This window comes from Abramis brama (assembly GCF_963993115.1).
Source record: "Abramis brama genome assembly, chromosome: 18".
NCBI classification, from domain to species: Eukaryota; Metazoa; Chordata; class Actinopteri; order Cypriniformes; family Leuciscidae; genus Abramis; species Abramis brama.
Genome location: NC_139980.1, coordinates 27,812,711 through 27,837,413, shown reverse-complemented (window position 1 = coordinate 27,837,413; position 24,703 = coordinate 27,812,711). Strand labels below are relative to the sequence as shown.

Genomic DNA, 24,703 nt, shown 5'->3' with positions numbered 1-24,703 from the left:
CCACAAACCTCGTCCTGGGCCCTGTGATAAGGGATTAAATGAGTGTATATTGGGGTCCACCCTTATTTTACCCTGGGCCTGTGAATTGAAACACTCAAAAGTGACAGTAAAAACATGTATAATGTTACAAATATATTCTACTTCATATAAATGTGTTTCTTATTCATCAAAACTGTATCACAGTTTCCACAAAAATATTAAGCAGCACATCTGTTTTCAACATTGATAATGATCAGGAATATTTCTTGAGCAGCAAATCAGCATATTAGAATGATTTCTGAAGGATCATGTGACACTGAAGACTGGAGTAATCATGCTGAAAATTCAGCTTTTCCCTCACAGGAATAAATTACATTTAAAAAAATGTATTTAAACAGAAAACAGTTATTTTTAATTGTAATAATATTTCACAATATTACAGTATTTTTTATCAAATAAGTGCAGCCTTGTTGAGCATGCTAAATTTCTTTCAAAAACATTAAAACATCTTACCGACCCGAAACTTTTGAACAGTAATGTAGCAAATAATTAAGATGGAACGCAATGTATTCACTCCTGCTTCATGCTTTGCTGAATCATTAATTAGAATAAATGAGGATTGCAGCTGTTTGACGTATATTGATAAGTTTCATTTGCAGTTGAAAGCTTTTGAACATGTCTCAGCGTCATTGTAAAATTCTCATTATTGGATGTGCATTTTTTTTTGGTGATGTAGTCCAGCTGTAGTACTTTAAACCATCTAGGGCAGTGATTCATAACAAAAATGGGTCGCATAATCATGTATATTTGTGATAGCACATACATAGGCTTATAGTGGAGAAAATGCTTGTTGTTGTTGTTTTTAAAGGCTGTGTGTCCAATCAAACTCGACCGTGTTTTGTCAGAGCTGTGACACAGTGAACTGTGGACATGCTGAAGACATGAAAGATCTGTTGGCTCATGGGACGCAGGTTCAAATCAGGTTATGTCCTGATTTCATTCTCCCTCTCTCACTGTCTCCAGTTTACAATTTAAAATAAAGGCAAAAAAAAAACACCAACAAAGAAACAGATTCCAACATGGATGGGATGACATTGCCTCATTGTAAACAAACAAAATGATACATGGCAAAATAAAATGTAGATGTATGATAATGTTTTTTTGCATAGTGAATTACAGCATGAAACAATCAAAATTCTGTTTGTTTTTTATTAACAAATCATTATAAATATTGTCAGGGTTTGATTTTAAGAATGTTTTCGTTTACTTTTATGCCGTGAAACAATTTGTTCAGTGTTGAATTGCCAAAAAAGTCCTACTCAAATAAATATTTAGGGCTAGATTTAAGATTTATGTATTTTAATTGCATAAACTTTCCACCCATGTGGATTTCACAGTTTAAACATAAACTAATAAACTGCATATAATGCATATTTGTCGATCATCCAGTTGAACTAATTTCACAACTAGCCCTATTTTAACCATGTTCATACTTTTTAACTGAACAAAATTACATTTTCACAATAACTGGTTTATGCTGATTCTAAGCCTTTTGAATAAATGCAATTTTAAAAAAAAATATTTAATGATTTAAATACAATCAAACAAAACAGAAACTGCACTCTTACCTGTTTCATACATGTTTCATGTAGCCTAAATATACACTCACCTAAAGGATTATTAGGAACACCTGTTCAATTTCTCATTAATGCAATTATCTAATCAACCAATCACATGGCAGTTGCTTCAATGCATTTAGGGGTGTGGTCCTGGTCAAGACAATCTCCTGAACTCCAAACTGAATGTCAGAATGGGAAAGAAAGGTGATTTAAGCAATTTTGAGCGTGGCATGGTTGTTGGTGCCAGACGGGCCGGTCTGAGTATTTCACAATCTGCTCAGTTACTGGGATTTTCACGCACAACCATTTCTAGGGTTTACAAAGAATGGTGTGAAAAGGGAATAACATCCAGTATGCGGCAGTCCTGTGGGCGAAAATGCCTTGTTGATGCTAGAGGTCAGAGGAGAATGGGCCGACTGATTCAAGCTGATAGAAGAGCAACTTTGACTGAAATAACCACTCGTTACAACCGAGGTATGCAGCAAAGCATTTGTGAAGCCACAACACGCACAACCTTTAGGCGGATGGGCTACAACAGCAGAAGACCCCACCGGGTACCACTCATCTCCATTACAAATAGGAAAAAAAGGCTACAATTTGCACGAGCTCACCAAAATTGGACAGTTGAAGACTGGAAAAATGTTGCCTGGTCTGATGAGTCTCGATTTCTATTGAGACATTCAGATGGTAGAGTCAGAATTTGGCGTAAACAGAATGAGAACGTGGATCCATCATGCCTTGTTACCACTGTGCAGCCTGGTGGTGGTGGTGTAATGGTGTGGGGGATGTTTTCTTGGCACACTTTAGGCCCCTTAGTGCCAATTGGGCATCGTTTAAATGCCACGGCCTACCTGAGCATTGTTTCTGACCATGTCCATCCCTTTATGACCACCATGTACCCATCCTCTGATGGCTACTTCCAGCAGGATAATGCACCATGTCACAAAGCTCGAATCATTTCAAATTGGTTTCTTGAACATGACAATGAGTTCACTGTACTAAAATGGCCCCCACAGTCACCAGATCTCAACCCAATAGAGCATCTTTGGGATGTGGTGGAACGGGAGCTTCGTGCCCTGGATGTGCATCCCACAAATCTCCATCAACTGCAAGATGCTATCCTATCAATTTGGGCCAACATTTCTAAAGAATGCTTTCAGCACCTTGTTGAATCAATGCCACGTAGAATTAAGGCAGTTCTGAAGGCGAAAGGGGGTCAAACACAGTATTAGTATGGTGTTCCTAATAATCCTTTAGGTGAGTGTACATTACATTAAGTTTGTTCATGTTAAAACTGCGAAATCCAAATGCATTTTATTTGCAATTCAAATATAGTATATCTTAAATGTAGGCCTAAATATTTAACCACATACGAACCACTGTTCAGGTTTTGTTTATAATACATTACATTTTTCCATAGATTTTTCCAACTTTATGACTATGAGTGATGCATTCGTGTTCCTCATGCAAATGTTGACAGTCCTCCCTGGCCCAGCAAGTCAACACCTTTATGCTATAGCGTTAGCCTCAGGGCATTGCTCTTGATAAATTGCTAGCTGTCCTGTCATCGCTTGACCTTACAAAATCCCAGAGAGGGGAAATGCACTAAAATAAACACCTCTGCACAACTGCAGAACCATCAAATCAGACAAGCTGCTTTCTCGCAGGCTTATCACACTAGCCCACGCGGTTGTAGGTCATCTGCCACATTGTTCTCACTTTTATTGATCGGCAGTTAGTTTGCCATTAGCATTATTAGCCAGGCTGAACAGATGAGTATATAGACAAGACCTTTAAATGCTAGGTGCTGGGAGAATTGCATGACGTCTCTCCTACTCAAACAGTTCCTCTGACTCAGTTTCTGTTTTGTTCAGTTCTCAGAAGCAATGGTTTTATTACATAACCTTGTGCGAACAAGCTATTTATTTCCCAATGCCGTCATCGCGACAATGTCACTGAGAAGTACTCTTGCTTCTTGTCAAGTCATGCTTTACAAGGTTGTGTTGTCTTGTGGCAGACTGTCAAGGCTGCGTGGAAGCCGAGTGGAAGATGAGATCAGGCCCTTGTCCTTGATCCTCAGAGCGGAGATTATTCGGAAAAATCCAGCTCTATTTTTTCCCCTCTTATGTTGTTTGTCTGGACAAAGGCCCTGAGGGACCCTGAGTATTTGGTCCAATAAATATGAGACTTTTGTTTGTGTGATTTTTTTTTTTTTTTCTGTGCTTATATTCAGTGTAAGTGTTTACTCTTTTTAATTTTAATTATTATTTATATTCATAATTGTGCTTTATTTCAGAGACCCTCTAAACGTGAACTAAATGCACTTTTGATCAGCAAATAAATTGGTGCTTCATTAGGCAAAGCAAGATGTTGAATACTTATTTGCCATTGAGTACTATAGATTTATTATAAAAGCTATGATCTACTCATACTTCAATAAAGTACAGTACAAAATAAGAGTCTTGGTTCGTCCGAAATCACATACTGTCTGAGTAGGTACTACATTGTAATTTCAACTTTCTCGACCGTTAAAGAAGTGTGCTATAAAGTATGAATACAGGTGCTGGTCATATATCATCAAAAAGTTGATTTACTTCAAGAATTCAACTTAACAGGTGAAACTAATATATTATATAGACTCATTACATGCAAATAGAGATATTTCAAGCCTTTATTTGTTATAATTTTGATGATTATGGCTTACAGCTTAAGCCTAGTACACACTACAGGATTTTAAGCCCGATTTGCAAGTTATGAAACCCACAAAATCAAAATCCCAGAAAATTAGAAGAAATCACACAGTAATTACACAGTAATACCATAGTCATTGAACCAGGTTTAGGTTCTTTTGGCAATGTGGGCAGGTGCAAATCCTGCTGGAAAATGAAGGAAACATGAAGTGCTCTGAAAATGTCCTGGTAGACGGCTGCGTTGACTCTGGATTTAATAAAGCACAGTGGACCAAAGTCCTCTTTTCTGATGAGAGCAAATTTTGCATCTCATTTGGAAACCAAGGTCCCAGAGTCTGGAGGAAGAATGGAGAGGCACACAATCCAAGATGCTTGAAGTCCAGTGTGAAGTTTCCACAGTCTGTGTTGGTTTGGGGAGCCATGTCATCGGCTGGTGTTGGTCCACTGTGCTGTCCACTCAACACAGCCGTCTACCAGGACATTTTCAGAGCACTTCATGCTTCCTTCAGCAGACAAGCTTTATGGAGATGCTGACTTCATTTTCCAGCAGGATTTGCACCTGCCCACACTGCCAAAAGAACCAAAACCTGGTTCAATGACCATGGTATCACTGTGTAATTACTGTGTGATTTCATGTAATATTCTAATTTTCTGGGATTTTGATTTTGTGGGTTTCATAAGCTGTAAGCCATACTCATCAAAGTTATAACAAATAAAGGCTTGAAATATCTCACTTTGCATGTAATGAGTCTATATACTATATTAGTTTCACCTGTTAAGTTGAATTCTTGAAATAAATCAACTTTTTGATGATATTTTATTTTTATGACCGATGTACTACATGCATCTGTGCACTACTACTGCATCACTTCACTGCCATTCATAAATCCTCCCCCGTGGCCTCATGGGTTATTAACCCGTTATTAATGGGTTACTTGCACTTTGAAACCTACTTCAAAGTTTGCATTCTCGGGCCACCAAAACGCAGTTGTCATGTAAATAAACGGCCAGGGAAGTATTCGATTTCAGATGCAGTGTCTGTTTGGTTAAAGGATTTGCTTAAAGAAATTTGTTCACACAAAAAACATTCTGAACATAAATTTATGCAATTAATGTTGGTGGATTGAAGTGTTCATGAATTGTTTTGTTTTTTTAATTTAAGCGCAGATTGCATATCTAAAGCAGAAAATGAGCTATGTGAAGTGTGAAGGTAAAGTGTGCGGAAAGGAAAATTGCAAACGCCTCACCCGTTGGTCAGTGCTATTTTAAAGCTTGTTACTGGGCTGTACGTATATGGATTAAGACCGGATTAACCTTGTTTGTTCTGACACTTAAAGTAATGCTTCTTTATATTTAGCACATTTTTGTGCACAAACTTCACATCTGGAGTACATGCTGAATCCAAGCCTTTTTGCATAGTTCTGTATATAAAGTATATATATAGATAGATAGATAGAGAGAGAGAGAGAGAGAGAGAGTTCTTACCACTCACAGTTTATGATTGTTCTGGACTTTTTGACCAGACACAGACCTCTCTGTGGGCCCATTCTGTGACTGGTAAACATGGTAAGTGCCTATTGAGACATGGGCACAGGTGTGCACAGTAGCAGCTGCACTTCTTTTGTTGCGGGTTCACAAGAGGGCTTGACCTCATAGAGCGATCTGCTGCCCTTGTTGCTCAGTTCTGGTGCTGGTTGCTAAGTGTTCTGTCTCAGGTGGCAGAGCTCTTCTCAGCAGAGAATTGTCCTGAAGCATATACCAGGGGTGTGCATATACCCAAGCCATTTGAGAGAATGAGTTTGTGGATTCGCTAATGAATTAACACTATAAATGAATAAATTCCTTGTCATTGGTAATACGTGTATAACTGTCTGTCATTTATTTATTTGCCAAACGACTGTAATTTTCTTTAAATCACTGCCATTTAAAGAGGGTTTCGGGTAAGCGAATCCACAAAAAGTAAAAATTCTTTGTTACCGTTCACCGCTATTTGGTCAAAATATCTTCCTTTATGTTCAACAGAAGAAAGAACAATGATATAATTTTTATTTTTGGGTGAACTATCCCTTTAAAGGGTAACTCTCGCCAAAATACAACCTAGGGTCTTTTTGTTAATCTACCTGAGGCAATTTTTGATGCTATCATAGTTGTGCCCCTAGCACTCTCATTCAAAAGACAATTTGACTGAAAACGAAAATACGGTCAAACTTAAAAGTGCCGTTTCCATTCTAATTATGCTTTTAAACGAAAGTTTGCCTCGGGTAGATTAACAAAAACACCCTAGGTTGCATTTTGGTGAGAGTTACCCTTTAACAATTCTGTTTACTCATTATGCTATTATTTCATCTCAGGTTTATATTGTTTTTATTTTATTATTGCTATTTCATGTTGAAAAATCCTTTGAAATACATGTTGTATATGTTAGTAAATGTTACATTTTCACATATATTTTTGCATGGTTTGCAGTCTGATTTATTTTCGTCATTTTGAGGACTTGAATTAAATGCCAATTTGGACAATACGACTGAAATGACATGACAAAATATTGACTAAATTTAAAGGACATATTTGTTGAAACACAAAAACTGTGATTGGAACAAAAAACTGGAAAAAATAACAACATTTTTCTTGCCCAAAACCCATCAACAGCATGCCGAGATGTTATCTTCTGGTGGTCTTGTTCAGCGGGGGCTAGACCAGCCAGCTGGCATCATCAGGAACCAGATCAGTTATCATTGCTGTTGACTGTTGGTGACGGGTGTCGTTTCCGAGGATCACTGATAGTGCCTCAGTGCATTTGGCACAGAGCTTATTAACACATATGGAGCCTTTGTATAGTGTCATTGACAGTGTACATCGATTTTAGTAGCTTCTGATTCCTGGATTGAGTGAGACAGAGAAGAGCTAAGTGGCACAGGTCGTAGCATGGTGAGGCCATAAATAGCTATGGAAAAGTACTATGAAAAAGTACAGCATACTTGTGGTGTTTGATAAATTTCTTAATTTTGCTGCTGAGCATTTGCCCCTCCTCTGGAGCACCTAATGTACTTGGGACACCATCTGTTTAGTCAGTTATGTCTTAGCGGAGGCAGGTTGTTGGAGGGGAGGCATGGGAAAAAATAAGAGGGTTTGGTGGCATCAGCCGAAACAGGAATGTTTACCCCCGTCTTTGGGATAACAATTATTTTTGTCATTTTTTCCACTATAGACATTTTTTGTTTGTTTTTTTAATTTATTTTAAGGAGTTTTTTTCTTGTTTTATGGATAAACCTCACTATTTTGTTAGATAACAAGACATTTGTTAATAGAATAAGACAAGAGGTCTTGATGGGGAATTTTTGTCCTGTCTTCCAGTAAAAAAATTTTTTTAGCTGAGCATCCTTAAAGCAATTAAATTAACTAATAAGTTTATTTTTCTTACCACAATTTGTATATAGTTATACAGACATAGTTTTATAGATTTTAGTTATAATAACAGGGCAAACCTGTATCATTTATGCTGGTCAAATAGCATTACGAAGACATACTCAAATAGTCCTTATTCAGAATACGCAGAACATAGGAAACTTGATACTAATGTTAATGAGAACCAACATCAAGAACTGAAACACAGGAACTTAAATACAAGAAGCAACCAAGAATAAACTAGTAACAAACTAGAGCAAGAATGAGTAACTAAGGGAACTAATTATGAACAGGCGAATGGGAACAGACAGAAACTGACAGAAAATGAAACCAAAATAGAATGAAACTAAACCAAAATATAGCATACACATTACAAAAACTAAACCTAACAAGAAATTTGCTAATAGAATAAGAAAAATAAACTCTTAAAGTCTTCATGTGAAAGCATATGCTATTTTGCTTCTCAAGTAGGCCTAAATCTTGTTTTAAAGCAGCACTAGGTAACTTTTCAACCTTCATAATATATTTCCAAGACTCTTGTGATGGTACATCGACTTACAATAGGTTGAATGACACGTCTGCCATAGCTTGACGGGGTCTGTATCGTTTTTAATCGTACTTTAAAGGGATACTCCACCGTTTTTTCATATTAAACTATGTTATTCTCTTAACTAAGACGAGTTGATACATACCTCTCTCGTCTCAGTGCGTGCACTCAATCGCTCTGTCTTGCGGCGAAACTTTGTTAGCACTTAGCTTAGCCCAGTTCATTCAATATGGGCCAAGCAGAGAAGCTACCAAACACCTCCACGTTTTCCCTATTTAAATACAGTTACTCGCGTAGTGTAACTCGACCTAGGACGGTGACACAAAACAAAACGTTGCGCTTTTCTAAGCGTGTAAAATGGATAACTATATTGTATGGCGGAATACCATAGCAAGTGCTTGTAAGCACTTCGACTTGGCGCAGTAATATCTTCACTAGAGGGAGCGGGGGCCGGTGAGAGGATTTTTCACGAGTGAAGATATTACTGCGCCAAGTCGAAGTGCTTACAAGCACTTGCTATGGTATTCCGCCATACAATATAGTTATCCATTTTACACGCTTAGAAAAGCGCAACGTTTTGTTTTGTGTCACCGTCCTAGGTCGAGTTACACTACGCGAGTAACTGTATTTAAATAGGGAAAACGTGGAGGTGTTTGGTAGCTTCTCTGCTTGGCCCATATTGAATGAACTGGGCTAAGCTAAGTGCTAACAAAGTTTCGCCGCAAGACAGAGCGATTGAGTGCACGCACTGAGACGAGAGAGGTATGTATCAACTCGTCTTAGTTAAGGGAATAACATAGTTTAATATGAAAAAACGGTGGAGTATCCCTTTAAAGGGGACACACCTTATTTCCACTCGTTACAGCTTCCATCCGACTGAACAGGGACCGGTATACAGGGGGAAGAGACTGCTCTGCGTGAGTGGTATTTACGACAGTAACGTTAAATACAAGTAGTCCACAGCGACTCTAGGGGTCGTTGTTTGACCAAAACGGAATTCCTACCTAGTGGGGCTTTAAGGATGCTTGTACAAGGTAAGATCATATAACCAAATAAAAAAAAGATTTAAATTTTTTTTTTTTGAGCAGGACTTTTTAAAAATGAAAATATAGGGTAAAAGGCACACTATGCAGTTTCCGTTTTTCTCAAACAGCGCCCCCTAGAGTCGCTGTGGAGTACTTGTATTTAACGTTACTGTCGTAAATAGAGCCGCCTCTGCACTCTTCCGACCGCACTTTCTTCATTTTATTTGTCGACTCTGCCATGATTCACGTCTGAAATGCGTGCTAGTGTCTTCCAACTATAACTATTTGCGTTTCCCAAAAGCATCGTTTGCCAACTATGATCGCAATTTCCATTGAACTATTGGTAACGACGGAACTTGTGAACCATATTTGGCTTTGGGAAACGCACCCCAGATAAAGATAACTATCGTTCTGTTTATTTGAATCGCGCGCTGCAGTTTTGTCATCTGCCGCTTTAAAGTCTCGAGCTCTGAAAGCAGGACAGATTATTATTGGCTGTCAATGTTTTTATCATTCATCAGCTGGAAAAACTCATTGTGAAAGTGAAATTGTTTCTCTGTGCCGTTATATTGGTGCGGACTATTCTTTTATATTTAGAACTATATCGTATAGTTGGTTATCGTCCTTTCATGTTGATGTCAGTTTTAATCGATTTCTTTTCATTTAGCACTAATTTATATTTATTTTGTTATGCTGTTCAGTAACATTGAGCTGATGCAGTGGCAGCAGATGTCTCTGATGTTTTGGTGTCCCACATATCTCTCTGCATCAAGATCTGACCAAACAATTCGCACTGAAGCATGCAAATCTGTCACATTTCCAAGCAATGTTTTCTTCATTATTTGGCCTTCAGCAAAGGCTTTACCATACTGACCGAGAAGCATATAACCATTCATTTCCCATTTCAAAAGTCATTCTTCATATTTCAATCTTACTGTTGTAAGATTATATCTGTTAAAAATCAATTAGCTTGAGTTTGGAAGAGTAACAAAAAAACAAAACAAGAAATAGACATTAGAATTGGTCAGTCCCTGTTTAAGGAGCTGTGTTAAGGTTTAAAAAGAAAGAGTGTAGGGGAAGAAGTGTGTAGGCTATAGTTTTGCAAAATTTGTCCTCGCTAATCATCCTGGATCTTCACACTCAGAGACAGAGCAGATGAAAAAATGAAGAAGCTGAAAAGATACAGTTTGATTGATGTTACATTTATTTCTCATGGCAGAATGCAGAGGCGTCATGCACACATTCATTTTTGAGAGGGCACCAGTGCAGACCTGGCACACATTGTGCCGTTGACAAGACAAGACATGACTAAAGAGAAAACAGTTTTAACATCATAGTTCTATTCAGAAGTATATGATGTGTTGGTCTAGAGGTTTTATTTAGTGTGCAAGATGCTTCAGGTTCCAATTCTATAAAGAATAAATCAAACAAGATTGCAGTAAAACATGATTGTGAGTGATCAGAGCAGCTTTGACATTTTGAAAATCCATTCTGTTCCCCACAGGAAAAGGTGACATGACACTCAATTCAACTGACCAAATTTAGACATGAATGTGTGATTTCTGCCACACTTTTTATTTATTTTATTATTTAATATAATTGTGCTTCTGTGTTGTTATCGTTAACTAAAACTATTAAAAATAATTATTACATTTACATTAGCTGAAAACGCATTTTTTTTAGGGATGCACGATGATATCGGCACAACATCAGTATCGGCCAATAAAAGCTTTAAATGACCATCATCGGCATCTGCCGATATGAATATTTCTGCCGATGAGCCTTGCCGATAGGGTGGCGTGTTTCCTATGTGCACGTGACGACTGTGAACATAGCATGAGCGCCAGCAACTTAAACTTCGAACATAGGAGGCATTTCTAGCATGAGCGTCAGTTTGGTTTGAAATGTGCTGGGGACAGAGACGCATTCGCAAGTGCATTTTCAGAAGTGCTGGGTACAATTACGCAGTCATTTTTTTTCTCTTTCGTGCAGGTCTTGTTTTGAAAGACAATGTCCTGTAGCTTACTAATGTAAGCTCTCCAAGCTACTATGCTCTCCACAGAGCATAAAATATTCATTTTATTTTATTTTTCGTGTTCGCATTTATGAGGAAAAACAGTGACAGTTCTCGGTTACGGACGTGACTGCTCTGAAAGCGGCACTAAAAGAGACTCCTTTAAAACTTTCACAGAGACCTCGAACAGAAAGCACAAAGCCTTTCTAAGTGAATTTCGTTTTGTATTAATTGTATCTTAATTTTAATCAATGTTTCATCAACCAATTGCCTGGATTTAATAAATAATAAGTAAAGCAGATAATAGATAATAGATATCACGACACGGAGGCGCGCGCGTGAACTGGAGTTTGTCTCATAAATGAAACGAAACTCAGCATAGCCTACTTGCCTCACAGACCTGAGAAGAAATATATATATTATCTACAGAACGTTTGAAATCATATTTTTAAACAGAACAATTCAAAACGAAAGAAAACTATGTAATCCGAAATGTGCATTTCTCTCTGGCGCGTTCACTAGCCTACTCCGAAGATCGCGAGTCAGTCAACTTCATCTTTGCAGCCGACACAGAAAACACTTGTTTATTAATAAACAATTAAAATGTCTCCTTGCTATATTTGACATATTCATGATAATTACTTTTGCGCTTCTTTGTGACAGCTTTTAGTTGCTTTATTGGCAGCGCCACCCTTACATATTACATGAACGGGTCACCGCCGCATCAGCACCGAAAACAGGGGAGCATTTGGTAGACCTGTTCAAGTAGGAGAAGATGTACATTTTTTATTTGAAAATTTATTTTTATTTATTTTACTCCTAAGGACTGAAGTTTGAAGTCTGAACTTAAAAATAAAATGTGGCACTGGCATATCATTTAGTCTCCAAGTGAAATAATTTACCTATTTTTCAGGGGTGAATGTCTGTCCACATTTGTAAAATTATACATTTATGGTAGAATCAAATGTTGTTTTGTTTGTCTTGTGTATTGCCTTATCTACAACACATGAGTGTAATATGGTAAAGGTAGTACAGGAGAGAGACTTGGATTTCTCTTCAATAAAATTAAAGTGTAAATATATCAGGGGGGAAATGTGTATATATCGGTATCGGTATGGGCATCGGACAAAATTAGTTTGAAAATATCGGCATATCAAATATCGGCCAAAATGCAATATCGTGCATCCCTAATTTTTTTTAAGCAACACTTGACCCATTAATACTAACACTCTGACTATTCTATATCTATTAAAAAAACGTGTGTACTGTGCTAGACTAACTGGGACTGGTCACGGCACTTGCATATTGTTGCCCTATTGTTGGTTTGATTGCTTCTATTGTTCTCCTCATTTGTAAGTCGCTTTGGATAAAACTGTCTGCTAAATGATATGTAAATGTACATTTAATCATTGTGCAGATGCTTTTGTCCAAAGCGACTTACGAATGAAACAATAGAAGCAATTAAATCAACAAGAGGGCAACAGTATGAAAGTGCTGTGTCAAGTCCCTATTAGACTAGCAAAGTGCACGTAGCAAGGTTTTTTTTGTTGATTAAATTAATATAGAAACAGAGTAGAATAGAACAGAATAGAACAAGTAAGTGCTAATATTAACTGGTCAAGTGTTGACGAAAAAGATTCTTCTTGCTGTCTTCAGCCGTTTTTTGGAAATTTCCATAAGACTCTGCTTTGATTGAGTTAGGCAGGTCATTCTAACAGCAGGGATCAGACAAGCAAAAGGTCTGTGAGAGTGATTTTGTGTCTCTTTGGGATGGCACCACAAGGCACCGTTAACTTGCCGAACGCAAGCTTCTGGAGGGCGCATACCGTAAGTCTTAAGTAGTGAGTTTAGGTATAGTGGTGCAGACTCAGAGCCTGTGGTTGTCTTGTAGGCAAACATCAGAGCCTTGAATTTGATGCGAGAGGCTATTGGCAGCTAGTGCAAACTGATGAAGAGGGGTTTGACGTGTGCTCTCTTTGTCTCGTTAAAGACGCTGCCACATTCCGGATCAGTTGCAGAGGTTTGACAGTACATGCTGGAAGGCCTGCCGAGAGAGCATCTAGTCCAGTCTGGATAGAGCAAGGGCTTGGACAAGGAGTTGTGTAGCATGCTCTAATAGAAAGGGTCTAATCTTCTTAATGTGGTATAAGGCAAATCTACAGGTTGTATAGCAATATGGTCTGTGAAGCTTAACTGATCATCAATCACAACTCCAAGGTTCTTGGCTGTCCTGGGAGGAGTTATGGTTAACAAACCTAGTCGAATGGAGAGGTTGTGATGAAGTGTTGGGTTGGCCGAGACCACAAGTTCTGTCTTCGCAAGGTTTAGTTGAAGGTGGTGGTCCTTTATCCTGCTAGAAATGTCTGTCAGGCAGGCTGAGATGCGAGCAGCTACCGTCGGATCATCTTTTTGGAATGAGAGATAGAGTTGTGTGTCATCAGCATAGCAGTGATAGGAAAAACAAATGTTTCCAAATGACAGATCCCATTGATGACATGTAGATGGAGAAGAGAAGTGGTCTAAGCACTGAGCCCTGAGGCACCCCAGTAGCAAGATGTTGCTACTTAGACAGCTCACCCCTTAGAGGGTGAGAGGTAAGACCTGAACCACTGGAGTGCAGTTCCTGAGATGCCCTTTGTCATGAGGGTTGAAAGGAGGATCTGGTGGTTAACTGTGTCAAAAGCAGCAGACAGATCCAGCAAGATCCAGTCTCAGGGCTTCAGTAACTGAGAGCAGGGCAGTATCAGTTGAGTGGCCGCTTTTGAAGCCAGACTGGTTGTTGTCCAGGAGGTTGTTCTGTATGAGAAAGGTAGAGAGCTGGTTGAACAAAGCTCGCTCAAGTGTCTGCAATGAATGGAAGAAGAAATAACGGTCTGTAATTTTCTAAAGTGCTGGATTTAGAGTGGGTTTCTTAAGCAGTGGGGTTATCTGAGCCTGCGTAAATGCTGTGGTAAATGTACTAGTGTGAAGAGGAGTGAGTGCAGGTACAACTGAAGAAGAAATGGCCTGAAGGAGATGAGCAGGGATAGGATCAATGGACAGGTAGTAGGGTGATTGGGAAGGAAGAGTTTCTAATAATACTTTCTAATAATATTTAAAAAGTAATAAACGATAAAGCTAAAATAATTAATAATTTAAAAATAATTTAAGATGAATAAAATATTAAAAATAATTCAAGATAAATAAAATATAAAAAATATTCAAATAAAAGCCAGTTAATTCAAAATATGAATACATATATATATATATATATATATATATATATATATATATATATATATATATATATATATATATATATATTATAAATGCAAAAATAACATTGATTAATTAAAAAAAAATACTTTTTGAAGTTGCATTTAAAATACACTTGGTCCAATCATCTATGGGGATTTTGCATTGGCATTACACTTTAGGGGTGCAAGAAAAGCCATGGTAGTTTATCACTGATTTTATAGAATATCTTTGAATCTATACAATAAAACAGGGGTATTTTTTAGCCTCCTTCATGTGAAATCTCAGTTTACATGGATGCAATGCATGCCCTCTGCTGGCCAGATTGAATATGTAAAGAAAATCCATCTTAAATCCAGCTAAATAGCTCTCATTAGCAAAAGTGATGTTTTGATTCCATTACATTTAGCACCAGTGGGGCAGGGATGGAAATTGATTGGAAATTTTTATGATTAAGCTGCAGTGGCGCCATCTAATTTGAAATAATGGTTTCAACCGGGCAGGATATCGATTTTTCTGAAAACAGAAAAATATTCTCAGTTGTGAAGAAATAATTTTTTAATTTATAAAAATATTGATTAGTTATCAGGATTTTGCTCACAGAATCACTAATTGATACAGTATTAGACTGCAGAGAAACTGACCCAGATATTATCACTCTTTAATCTTATATTTGATCTGATAAGCAAAGCCATCTTTTTTTATTAGGATGAGAATGAAAGGTCATTTGGTTGGGCTGACCGTGCAGTTTATAAGTCAGTCTGTTTTCCCACATTCCCATCTGCCTTTTCTAGTAGTGAATTTTCCCCTCAGACTACATGTACAGTCAGGTCGGATTTAACAATGCTCTGACAGACTAAACAATCACTTAACTAAAGGCCAATCAAGTTTGTCTGCAGATTGAAGGCATTGCCAAGTGGTTTGGAAACTCTGTCTTGTTCTGCCAGCACAATGAATGTTATTTGCAATCCTCCTTGACACAGGTGGGATTCTAGCCAAATTCCTCAAAGCTACTCCATCTTGCATGTGGTTGACAGTGTGATTGACTGAATGAAGAATAGAGAAAGGTAAATGTGAAAAATGCCCCAATAGGGCTTTTAGTGACAATGCAATGAGGAAATTATAAGGGATGTTGTAATGCAGCTGAAGGTACTGTAGACAGTGTGTGGGGAGAAAAGCAATAGTCAGCGACTCGGTTCAGTCACTCCCTGGAGAGAAGAACAGTCTCATCAGAGATGCAGTGGAGAACAAGCTCCACTAATTTTGATACTGCTGCTCTTTTTGTACTCTTGACTGATCAGGGACAACGATCATAGTGAACAGGTACAATATCATACATTTCTCTTAGGGCTATTGTCATTGCCCACAATTATGCTGATTCATGCCTTACTATCACTATATGGAGATTAATTAGTTTATATGAATATTAATTTCTAATGTTTAGTTTGGGATTTTTCAAAGTTTAAGATAAAAAATAATAATAATAAAAACATAATAATTTGATATGCTTTGATGGAAGAAACCCAAGCCTTATCTAGGGATAAAAATATCATAAAAACTTGGGATTGGGCTATTTTGACTTGGGTCAGTTAGTAAACACCTATAGGTGTTTTAATATAATAACCACCCAGAACACCCTTGCAACCGCATGGCAACGGGCTAAAAACCACTCGGAGCACATAAGCAACCACATAGCAACACCCTGGCAACCACCTATAACACCCTAGCATCATAGCAGCAAGTTTTTTCACTGGCAAGCAACATTCCATTTTCATTAGAGAATGTCAAACTCTAATTGTGACCCAGCTGGTTATGGAAATATTTTGTTTTATTAATCACATAGAATTTGAAAAGGAAACTAATCCTACAAATCAAATTGTATGAGTTAATATTTCAAGTTAGCAATTAATATGCTTGTGTAGAACAAAAGCAAAATCAAACATTCTTTAAACTTAATCTTTAAGTTTATTAACTTAATAAGTTGAATTATTATTATTATTATTATTATTATATTTTACAGTGTAGAACTGCTGAACTGTTAAATAATCCTCTAATTTAACCCTCATATGTCAGTAACTGAGCGAGTGCATTTCATTTCGTTTGTTTCAGATGATGCTATGAAGACCACCAGAGATGACTGATGTGGAACCTGTCGTCTCTGACTTTGCAGCCACGGGCAGGACTGGCCGGCGGAATGCATTGCCAGATATTCTAGGTTCCACTGCTGGTTCTGGAGCCGCTGACCTACCTGATAAACTAGCCGAGCTTTCAGTTGGAGGTACTGTATGTTGTCCTGCATCGTTTTTTTCTGTTCAACTAGGCTTATTATTGTAACAATGTTCATAGTTCAGGGAAGAAGGAGGCGGGAACCAGCAAAGTTTAATCACAGCTAAAACGAAAGTAAGCAGCAGCCCTCACGGACGACTGTCGCATATAAGCATAAAACCACAACATAAATGTCTTAGGCCTGGTCCTTTCTCATCTTCCACTGTCGTCACTCATTTTATCCTTCCAGAGCTCCACTGTGGGACTCGAGACCGGTGTCGTACACCCGCCCCTTCTTCACGCCACAGTTATATGTCCATATAGTCTCAATGTATATGCTGATGCGAGAATGCTGGTCTCACAAACACATGTTTTTGGTATATACATTGAGATTAATGGACAGGGCTAGGCAAAATATGGGATAAAATAATGAAAAGGATTCAATACAAATTAATAAAAAGTAAAGAAACTACCCTCCTAGCTCATGGAATATGACTACTCTTACTTATTGGTGCATTCACTGGATATCAACAGCTTTATCACTCGGCAAGTGACTTTCAATTAGAAAATATGTCAAAAAGTGTGTGAGAGATTCCTTAACATTCCTTCAATTATTATGTTATTTAGACTAGAGTATAAGTATTAAATATTTTAAGTAGCCTATTACTTTTTTAATATTTTTAAATACATATTTTTATTCATAAAGGATGCATTCAATTGATCAACAGTAACATTAAAGACATAATGTTACAAAATATGTCTATTTTAAATAAATACTGTTCTTTTGAGCTTTCTATTCATCAAAGAATCCTGAAAAAAGGAACTTGGTTTCCACAAAAATATAGCAGCACAACTGAAGAAGGAGAAGAAGAATTATTTCTTGAGCAGCAAGTCAGCATATTAGCATATATCATATAATATAATCATGTGAGACTAAAGTAATAATGCTGAAAATTCAACTTTTCCATCAGATTAATTTAATTACATTTTAAAATATATTAATACAGTGAGGAAAATAAGTATTTGAACACCCTGCTATTTTGCAAGTTCTCCCACTTAGAAATCATGGAGGGGTCTGAAATTGTCATCGTAGGTGCATGTCCACTGTGAGAGACATAATCTAAAAAAAAAAATCCAGAAATCACAATGTATGATTTTTTAACTATTTATTTGTATGATACAGCTGCAAATAAGTATTTGAACACCTGAGAAAATCAATGTTAATATTTGGTACAGTAGCCTTTGTTTGCAATTACAGAGGTCAAACGTTTCCTGTAGTTTTTCACCAGGTTTGCACACACTGCAGGAGGGATTTTGGCCCACTCCTCCACACAGATCTTCTCTAGATCAGTCAGGTTTCTGGGCTGTCGCTGAGAAACACGGAGTTTGAGCTCCCTCCAAATATTCTCTATTGGGTTTAGGTCTGGAGACTGGCTAGGCCACGCCAGAACCTTGATATGCTTCTTACAGAGCCACTCCTTGGTTATCCTGGCTGTGTGCTTCGGGTCATTGTCATGGTGGAAGACCCAGCCTCGACCCATCTTTAATGCTCTAACTGAGGGAAGGAGGTTGTTCCCCAAAATCTCGCAATACATGGCCCCGGTCATCCTCTCCTTAATACAGTGCAGTCGCCCTGTCCCATGTGCAGAAAAACACCCCCAAAGCATGATGCTACCACCCCCATGCTTCACAGTAGGGATGGTGTTCTTGGGATGGTACTCATCATTCTTCTTCCTCCAAACACGTTTAGTGGAATTATGACCAAAAAGTTCTATTTTGGTCTCATCTGACCACATGACTTTCTCCCATGACTCCTCTGGATCATCCAAATGGTCATTGGCAAACTTAAGACGGGCCTTGACATGTGCTGGTTTAAGCAGGGGAACCTTCCGTGCCATGCATGATTTCAAACCATGACGTCTTAGTGTATTACCAACAGTAACCTTGGAAACGGTGGTCCCAGCTCTTTTCAGGTCATTGACCAGCTCCTCCCGTGTAGTTCTGGGCTGATTTCTCACCTTTCTTAGGATCATTGAGACCCCACGAGGTGAGATCTTGCATGGAGCCCCAGTCCGAGGGAGATTGACAGTCATGTTTAGCTTCTTCCATTTTCTAATGATTGCTCCAACAGTGGACCTTTTTTCACCAAGCTGCTTGGCAATTTCCCCGTAGCCCTTTCCAGCCTTGTGGAGGTGTACAATTTTGTCTCTAGTGTCTTTGGACAGCTCTTTGGTCTTGGCCATGTTAGTAGTTGGATTCTTACTGTTTGTATGGGGTGGACAGGTGTCTTTATGCAGCTAACGACCTCAAACAGGTGCATCTAATTTAGGATAATAAATGGAGTGGAGGTGGACATTTTAAAGGCAGACTAACAGGTCTTTGAGGGTCAGAATTCTAGCTGATAGACAGGTGTTCAAATACTTATTTGCAGCTGTATCATACAAATAAATAGTTAAAAAATCATATATTGTTATTTCTGGATTTTTTTTTTTTAGATTATGTCTCTCACAGTGGACATGCACCACCCTCCATGATTTTCAAGTGGGAGAACTTGCAAAATAGCAGGGTGTTCAAATACTTATTTTCCTCACTGTATATATATATATATATATATATATATATATATATATGAAGGGTTCAGATGCAAAAGCCTCTAAGTGCCATCTGAAATTTTCTTCTAGAATTGTCATTTTTATCAAGCTTGTATATTTAAGTTCAGTAATTTCACTTAAATGACAATTAATAGGTAATTTTCATTGCCATTTAAGTGAAGTTACTGAACTTAAATATATGAGCTTGATAAAAATTATCATTCTAAAAGAAAATTTCAGATGGCACTTAGAGGCTTTTGCATCTGAACTCTTCATATATATATATATATATATATATATAAACATTTATTTTATATTGTAATAATATTCCACAATATTTTCACAACATAATATGCAAAGAAAAAGGATATAGAAATAAAAGTTGTATTTTAAAATGATTTAATAAAAATGAAAGAAATGGTGTACATAAAAGGACATAACCAGAATGAAATACTGCAGTGTAATTAAACAGCAAATTTATGCAATGGGATTAATAATTAACAGGGCTGAAAACTAGTTCAGTGCATAAGTTAACTAGTCTAATTTAATCCATACATTGCACCTCTGATATATAAAATGGGCCATTATGTTGTCAGAGTCTAGCTCCGTTCCTGTGCGAGACTAAGCTGTGATTGACAAAAGCACCTCTCTTTAAAAGGTGCTTTTCAACAGAGAAAGGAGCACTCTGTCATCACAAACACACTTAAGTGCTTTTGCTTGATTGAGCTGTCATCACAGGGCCGGCTGTATGTTAGAATGTCACCAGATGCTGTCAGAAAGTCATTCCTTTGTTTCTGTGGTTGCTGCATGGTGAAAACCTGTGATTTTCAAAAAACTAAAAAAAGAGAGTGATATCAACAATTTAATGCCCTAGGCAATGACCTTGATTCATAGCACACATTTCTGATCAGATGATTTCAAAATGCCTTCTTGCAGGATTAGATGACTGAACCTGCTTTAAAAATTGCCTGCAGTCAAACACTTTTGATCTGCTCTGTGTTACCCATAAGCCTCAAGGGCATAAACAAATTATGTTCCATGAGCTGTTTGTGTTGACCGTGGAGGTTTTCAGCAGAAGAGTGATGAATCATACATTATTTATCCTGTTTTAAATAATAATCAGAATACTGTTCCTAAGTCAGCGTCTTTGAGGGATAGTTTACCCGAAAAAGATCCCCTCATTATTTACTCACCCTCATGCTGTTCCCAACCTGAATGACTTTCTTTCTCTGCCATCTAGTGGTCATTATTATAATTGTCTTTTAGCACAAAGAACATTAGAGCTGTGACCTTTTCAGCCGAGTTCAAAGGGTGAGGTCTTCCTCTTATTTAAAATGAATTCGGATGGTGATTAATACTGTCAAGCTCCAAAAAGAAACAAAATTATCATAAAAGTAGTTTAAATTCAAACAGGGAGCCACAGTGCAATGGGTTCATAAAAATAATAATAATTAACAATAAAAAAGTTTTAAAAATACTGAAATCGACATTATTACTGTCTCTTCTTTCTAAAAACTGATCAGAAATCATAAGAATTATTTTATTCCACAGTCAACATTTTATGTTTCTCTTCAGAGATAAAGAGTCAATGATTGAAAATCAGTGTTGCTCCTTGTGTTTGAATTGCTTTGGATGCTTTGGTCTGCTTAAAAACAAACTCATGTACCTCATTTAATAAAGATTAATTTTGGCCTTTGCACAGATGATGGGGAACAGGGCGGAGAGAGCTCAACCTCGACCGACCCACCTAAAGAAACCGCAGGGGAGACAAAGACAGAGGGCTAATAACTCAACACCAACATGAGAGACTCACACGTGACCTGCCTCTACTCTTGGCCCATTGACCAAACAACTGTTACACTCTGTGCTATGCAACATCAAGACCACCTTTGATTGGCATTCAGGCATGCATGGGTCAGCAGAAAACAGCTCATTCCTATAGAGGAACTCATCTGAAGCTACGATTGGTCATTTTCACCTCAATGACTTTGACTTTTTTTCCCCAAAGACTCTCTGTCATGATTTTCTTAATGACCGGCTGTTTTGTGTGTCTTATGAAAACAAGACATGACCTGCTTTCCCATTTGAAAGGAACATTTTGTTTCGTTATAAGACTTTCCATACTGGCGTTTTCTCTGAATGTTGACATGTAGTGGCAAAAATGTCTCTTTTTGCACAAAAAAAGTAAAAACATTCCATTTGGTGACGTAAGTAAAGTTTTTTTATCTTACAATATTTGCCTGTCCTTGTACAACACCACATCTTCTGTGTTTTGTATTGTAAAGATATGCATTGTTAACATTCTAGCCAGAGGATAAGAAACAGTGCTGAATAACATGAAATATGATATTTTCTTCTTGTAAATAGAGAATTGTACATTATATTTGCTAGTTTTGTTTAAAAGCCTTCCTTTGTGTGCTGTCAGTGTTGCCCTGCGTGAGCTGGAATTGGATTGTTAGCTGTCTGATGTATCGCTGCAAACATCTGTGGTCATGTCATTTGGACGTCATCTTAAGTGCTTGTCTCAGATATTTGTCAATGGCAATGGAAAAAATATGATTGTGGAAACATGTTGTTCTTCCTCTCTTTCGTCTTTTTGCATTTTATTTGATTTTTTACCTGCCCATAAACCTTGTGTTATTTTGTCTGATGTAAGCTACATATAAAATGGCATTATGCTATGTTTAAAAATTACAATAAATCCTGTGCTTAGTTTTAGTAGTTTTAATTTTTTGGACCGTGGACCAGAGGTGGTAATTTATGTAACCAGCAGAGGACACCAAAGGTATCTTTTATAATGTGTGGGCACAAAAAACGTCACCATAATTTCCCATCAGATTTTTTTTATTTATCATTTCAAAACAAAATAGGTTTATAAACTAGCCGAAATATCTAATATATGTGTGCAATATTACATGTTATTACATTACATGTTGCTGTTAATGGAGTTAAACAAAGCATTTGATTTGATTTTCTACAAACTAGCATTGTAGATTTATTTACAATTAAATCTGTATTTACAATTTAGAGCATAAATATCATTATTGCATATAATCTAAATGTATTTACTTTGTAAAAACTTTTACAAACTCAACAGTCAATCAAATGTTTTGTTTCACTGACTAATAGCCAATAGGAATGCTGACTCCTCCCACTCATGTTTAATCATTTTCATGCAGTTGAAAAAAAACTACTTAAGATCCTTTGCAAAGAGAAAATGCAGCTACATATTCTACAGAGCATTAATATAACGTTTAGTCTTTGCTTATTGATCAGAAAAGCTTAGTTTTGAAAATGGTAGAGGCTTTCTGTGGCACATGGAAACTGGTCAACAGTGAGAACTTTGATGAGTATATGAAAGCTCTAGGTAAGTTTTATGATAATAAAAATTATTAATGTAGTTTATTATTTCTGATCATTTTTATTTGTATTTATTATGGTGGTAAGTATAATAAGGTCTCATTTGTTAACATTAGTTAATGCAACAACTAACAATGAGCAATATATTTCAACAACAGCATTTATTAACCTAATTCACAGTGCATTAATGTCAGCAGATACAACTTTTGATCTTAAAAATGTAGTAGTCAATGTAACATTACAATTTAAAAATTATGTAGAAGTATGGTTTATTGTTAGTTCATGTTAACTAGTGTAACTTAGTAATGTTAACAAATGAAAGTGTTACCATTATGGTTTTAATTTCAAATTTCAATTTAAAAACCCTGGGTTTAGTGAGCAGATTTCAATGAATGTGATTCTTTCTAAGGTATTGGGTTTGCAGTAAGACAAGTTGGAAATGTGACTAAACCGACCCTCATCATCTCGAAAGAGGGGGATAAAGTGGTCCAAAAAACACAGAGTACTTTTAAGAACACTGAGATCTCATTCACACTGGGTGAGGAGTTTGATGAGACCACCGCAGATGACCGAAACTGTAAAGTAGGTTTATGCTTCATAACACGGTTTAATGGGGAATGTTACAACTGGGAACAATGCATTCCCATTTCAGAGCTTTCTGTCTGAGATGAATAAGCAGTAATGTGTTATTTTTACCAGTCCACGGTGGTAATGGATGGAGACCGGCTTGTTCATGTGCAGAAGTGGGATAGTAAAGAGACCACCTTTGTCCGTGAGATCAAGGACGGGAAGATGGTGATGGTAAGGCTCTTTACAGTAGTATTCAGTAGCCTATATTTATATTTGGTCAATAAACTCAACCTTAGTTTATATTCATAAACTGATATTTGTTCAAGTTCACCTTGCTTTATTGTCATTCCAACCATACAACAAATAGTTGTACTGTGTACAGCAGAACGAAATTAAGTTTCTCCCAAGCTCAAATGTGCAAAGTAAGAACAAGCATAAGACAACAACATACAGGTAGTAGCCTACAAACAGGTGGACGTAATATACACCATTGATAAACAAAATAACAAATCAACTTATAAGACAGTCAAAACTAAATATATTCAGAAAATATACAAACATTTTACATTTATAACTTGCACTTATTGTTTGCTGATTTCAATTTTATTTCAGAAACTCACCTTTGGGGACGTGGTGGCTGTGCGCACCTATGAAAAAGCATAAGTTTTGGGAATATCAGGTTTTTTCTTCTTCACTGGGCAGCAACAGATATGATGTGCATTGATGCTTTACTGAAAGCACAACTTGCACTTGGTTCCTTCACATCTTCTCTATGAAACAATGGACTACCAATATTTTTGATCATTTAAAAAAAAATACCTTTCAGTCAGTGTATATCATTTAATAAATAACCAGTCAAAAATGATGACTTGTGTGTTCATTCATGAGTTTAATGTACGTATTAAGATGGTTGACAAAAGTGAATTCAGTTGCCTACTAATATCAGGTTCTAGTTGTTTTGTAATTTCACAATGTACAGTTTCTGTTGAACAAAACAATTTGCTGTTTTTATAAGCTACCTTTTACGTTTATGCAAATATATCCCCTTTCCAGCGCTTGTGTTCTGTCTTCCGGTTTGAATTTCCACAACATGAATGTGATCTTACGGATTTATGAATGAACCGCTCTTTTAAAATCTTCCCGGTCTACTGACATTTGTAATGACACCTGCTTCAAACATTACAATACTCACGATAAATTTAGCTAACCCTACAATAAGCAAATACACTTCACCAGCTAATTACTCTTCGACAGCGAAGCCATATAGAAATATACAGAAGAACCGCAAAAACGGAAGTTCAAAAAACAAAATTCTAAAGTAAGGTGATGTCCAATCAGTGATGACCAATCAGTGCGCGTGACTGCAGAAGGTTGCGCAAACAACGCGTCACGTGAGAGCTAGCC

General features: G+C 37.1%; 2 protein-coding genes across 2 annotated transcripts in view; both read left to right on the top strand.

Annotated features, from left to right (window-relative positions):
- Nucleotides 1-22,087, top strand: part of pkib (protein kinase (cAMP-dependent, catalytic) inhibitor beta) — a 34,240-nt gene extending 12,153 nt beyond the window's left edge. Inside the window, exons 2-3 of the mRNA XM_084091530.1 lie at nt 16,623-16,791; nt 21,072-22,087. Of these exons, the coding sequence (XP_083947656.1) occupies nt 16,647-16,791; nt 21,072-21,154 (228 nt within the window). The 5' untranslated portion in view covers nt 16,623-16,646 and the 3' untranslated portion in view covers nt 21,155-22,087. The remainder of the gene's footprint in view (nt 1-16,622; nt 16,792-21,071) is intronic.
- Nucleotides 22,088-22,579: 492 nt separating this feature from the next.
- fabp7b (fatty acid binding protein 7, brain, b) lies at nt 22,580-24,650 on the top strand. The gene is made up of 4 exons (XM_084091527.1): nt 22,580-22,736; nt 23,139-23,311; nt 23,429-23,530; nt 23,912-24,650. The coding sequence occupies exons 1-4, from the start codon at nt 22,664-22,666 to the stop codon at nt 23,960-23,962; spliced, it is 399 nt and encodes a 132-aa protein (XP_083947653.1). The 5' UTR covers nt 22,580-22,663; the 3' UTR covers nt 23,963-24,650.
- Nucleotides 24,651-24,703: the final 53 nt, after the last annotated feature.

Bases quoted from the DNA above. Each gene is read 5' to 3' on its own strand.
- fabp7b (XM_084091527.1), top strand. From the start codon at position 22,664: ATGGTAGAGGCTTTCTGTGGCACATGGAAACTGGTCAACAGTGAGAAC. The intron at 23,312-23,428 runs GTAGGTTTATGC...TATTTTTACCAG, and splicing joins CAGATGACCGAAACTGTAAA to TCCACGGTGGTAATGGATGG. The intron at 23,531-23,911 runs GTAAGGCTCTTT...ATTTTATTTCAG, and splicing joins AGGACGGGAAGATGGTGATG to AAACTCACCTTTGGGGACGT.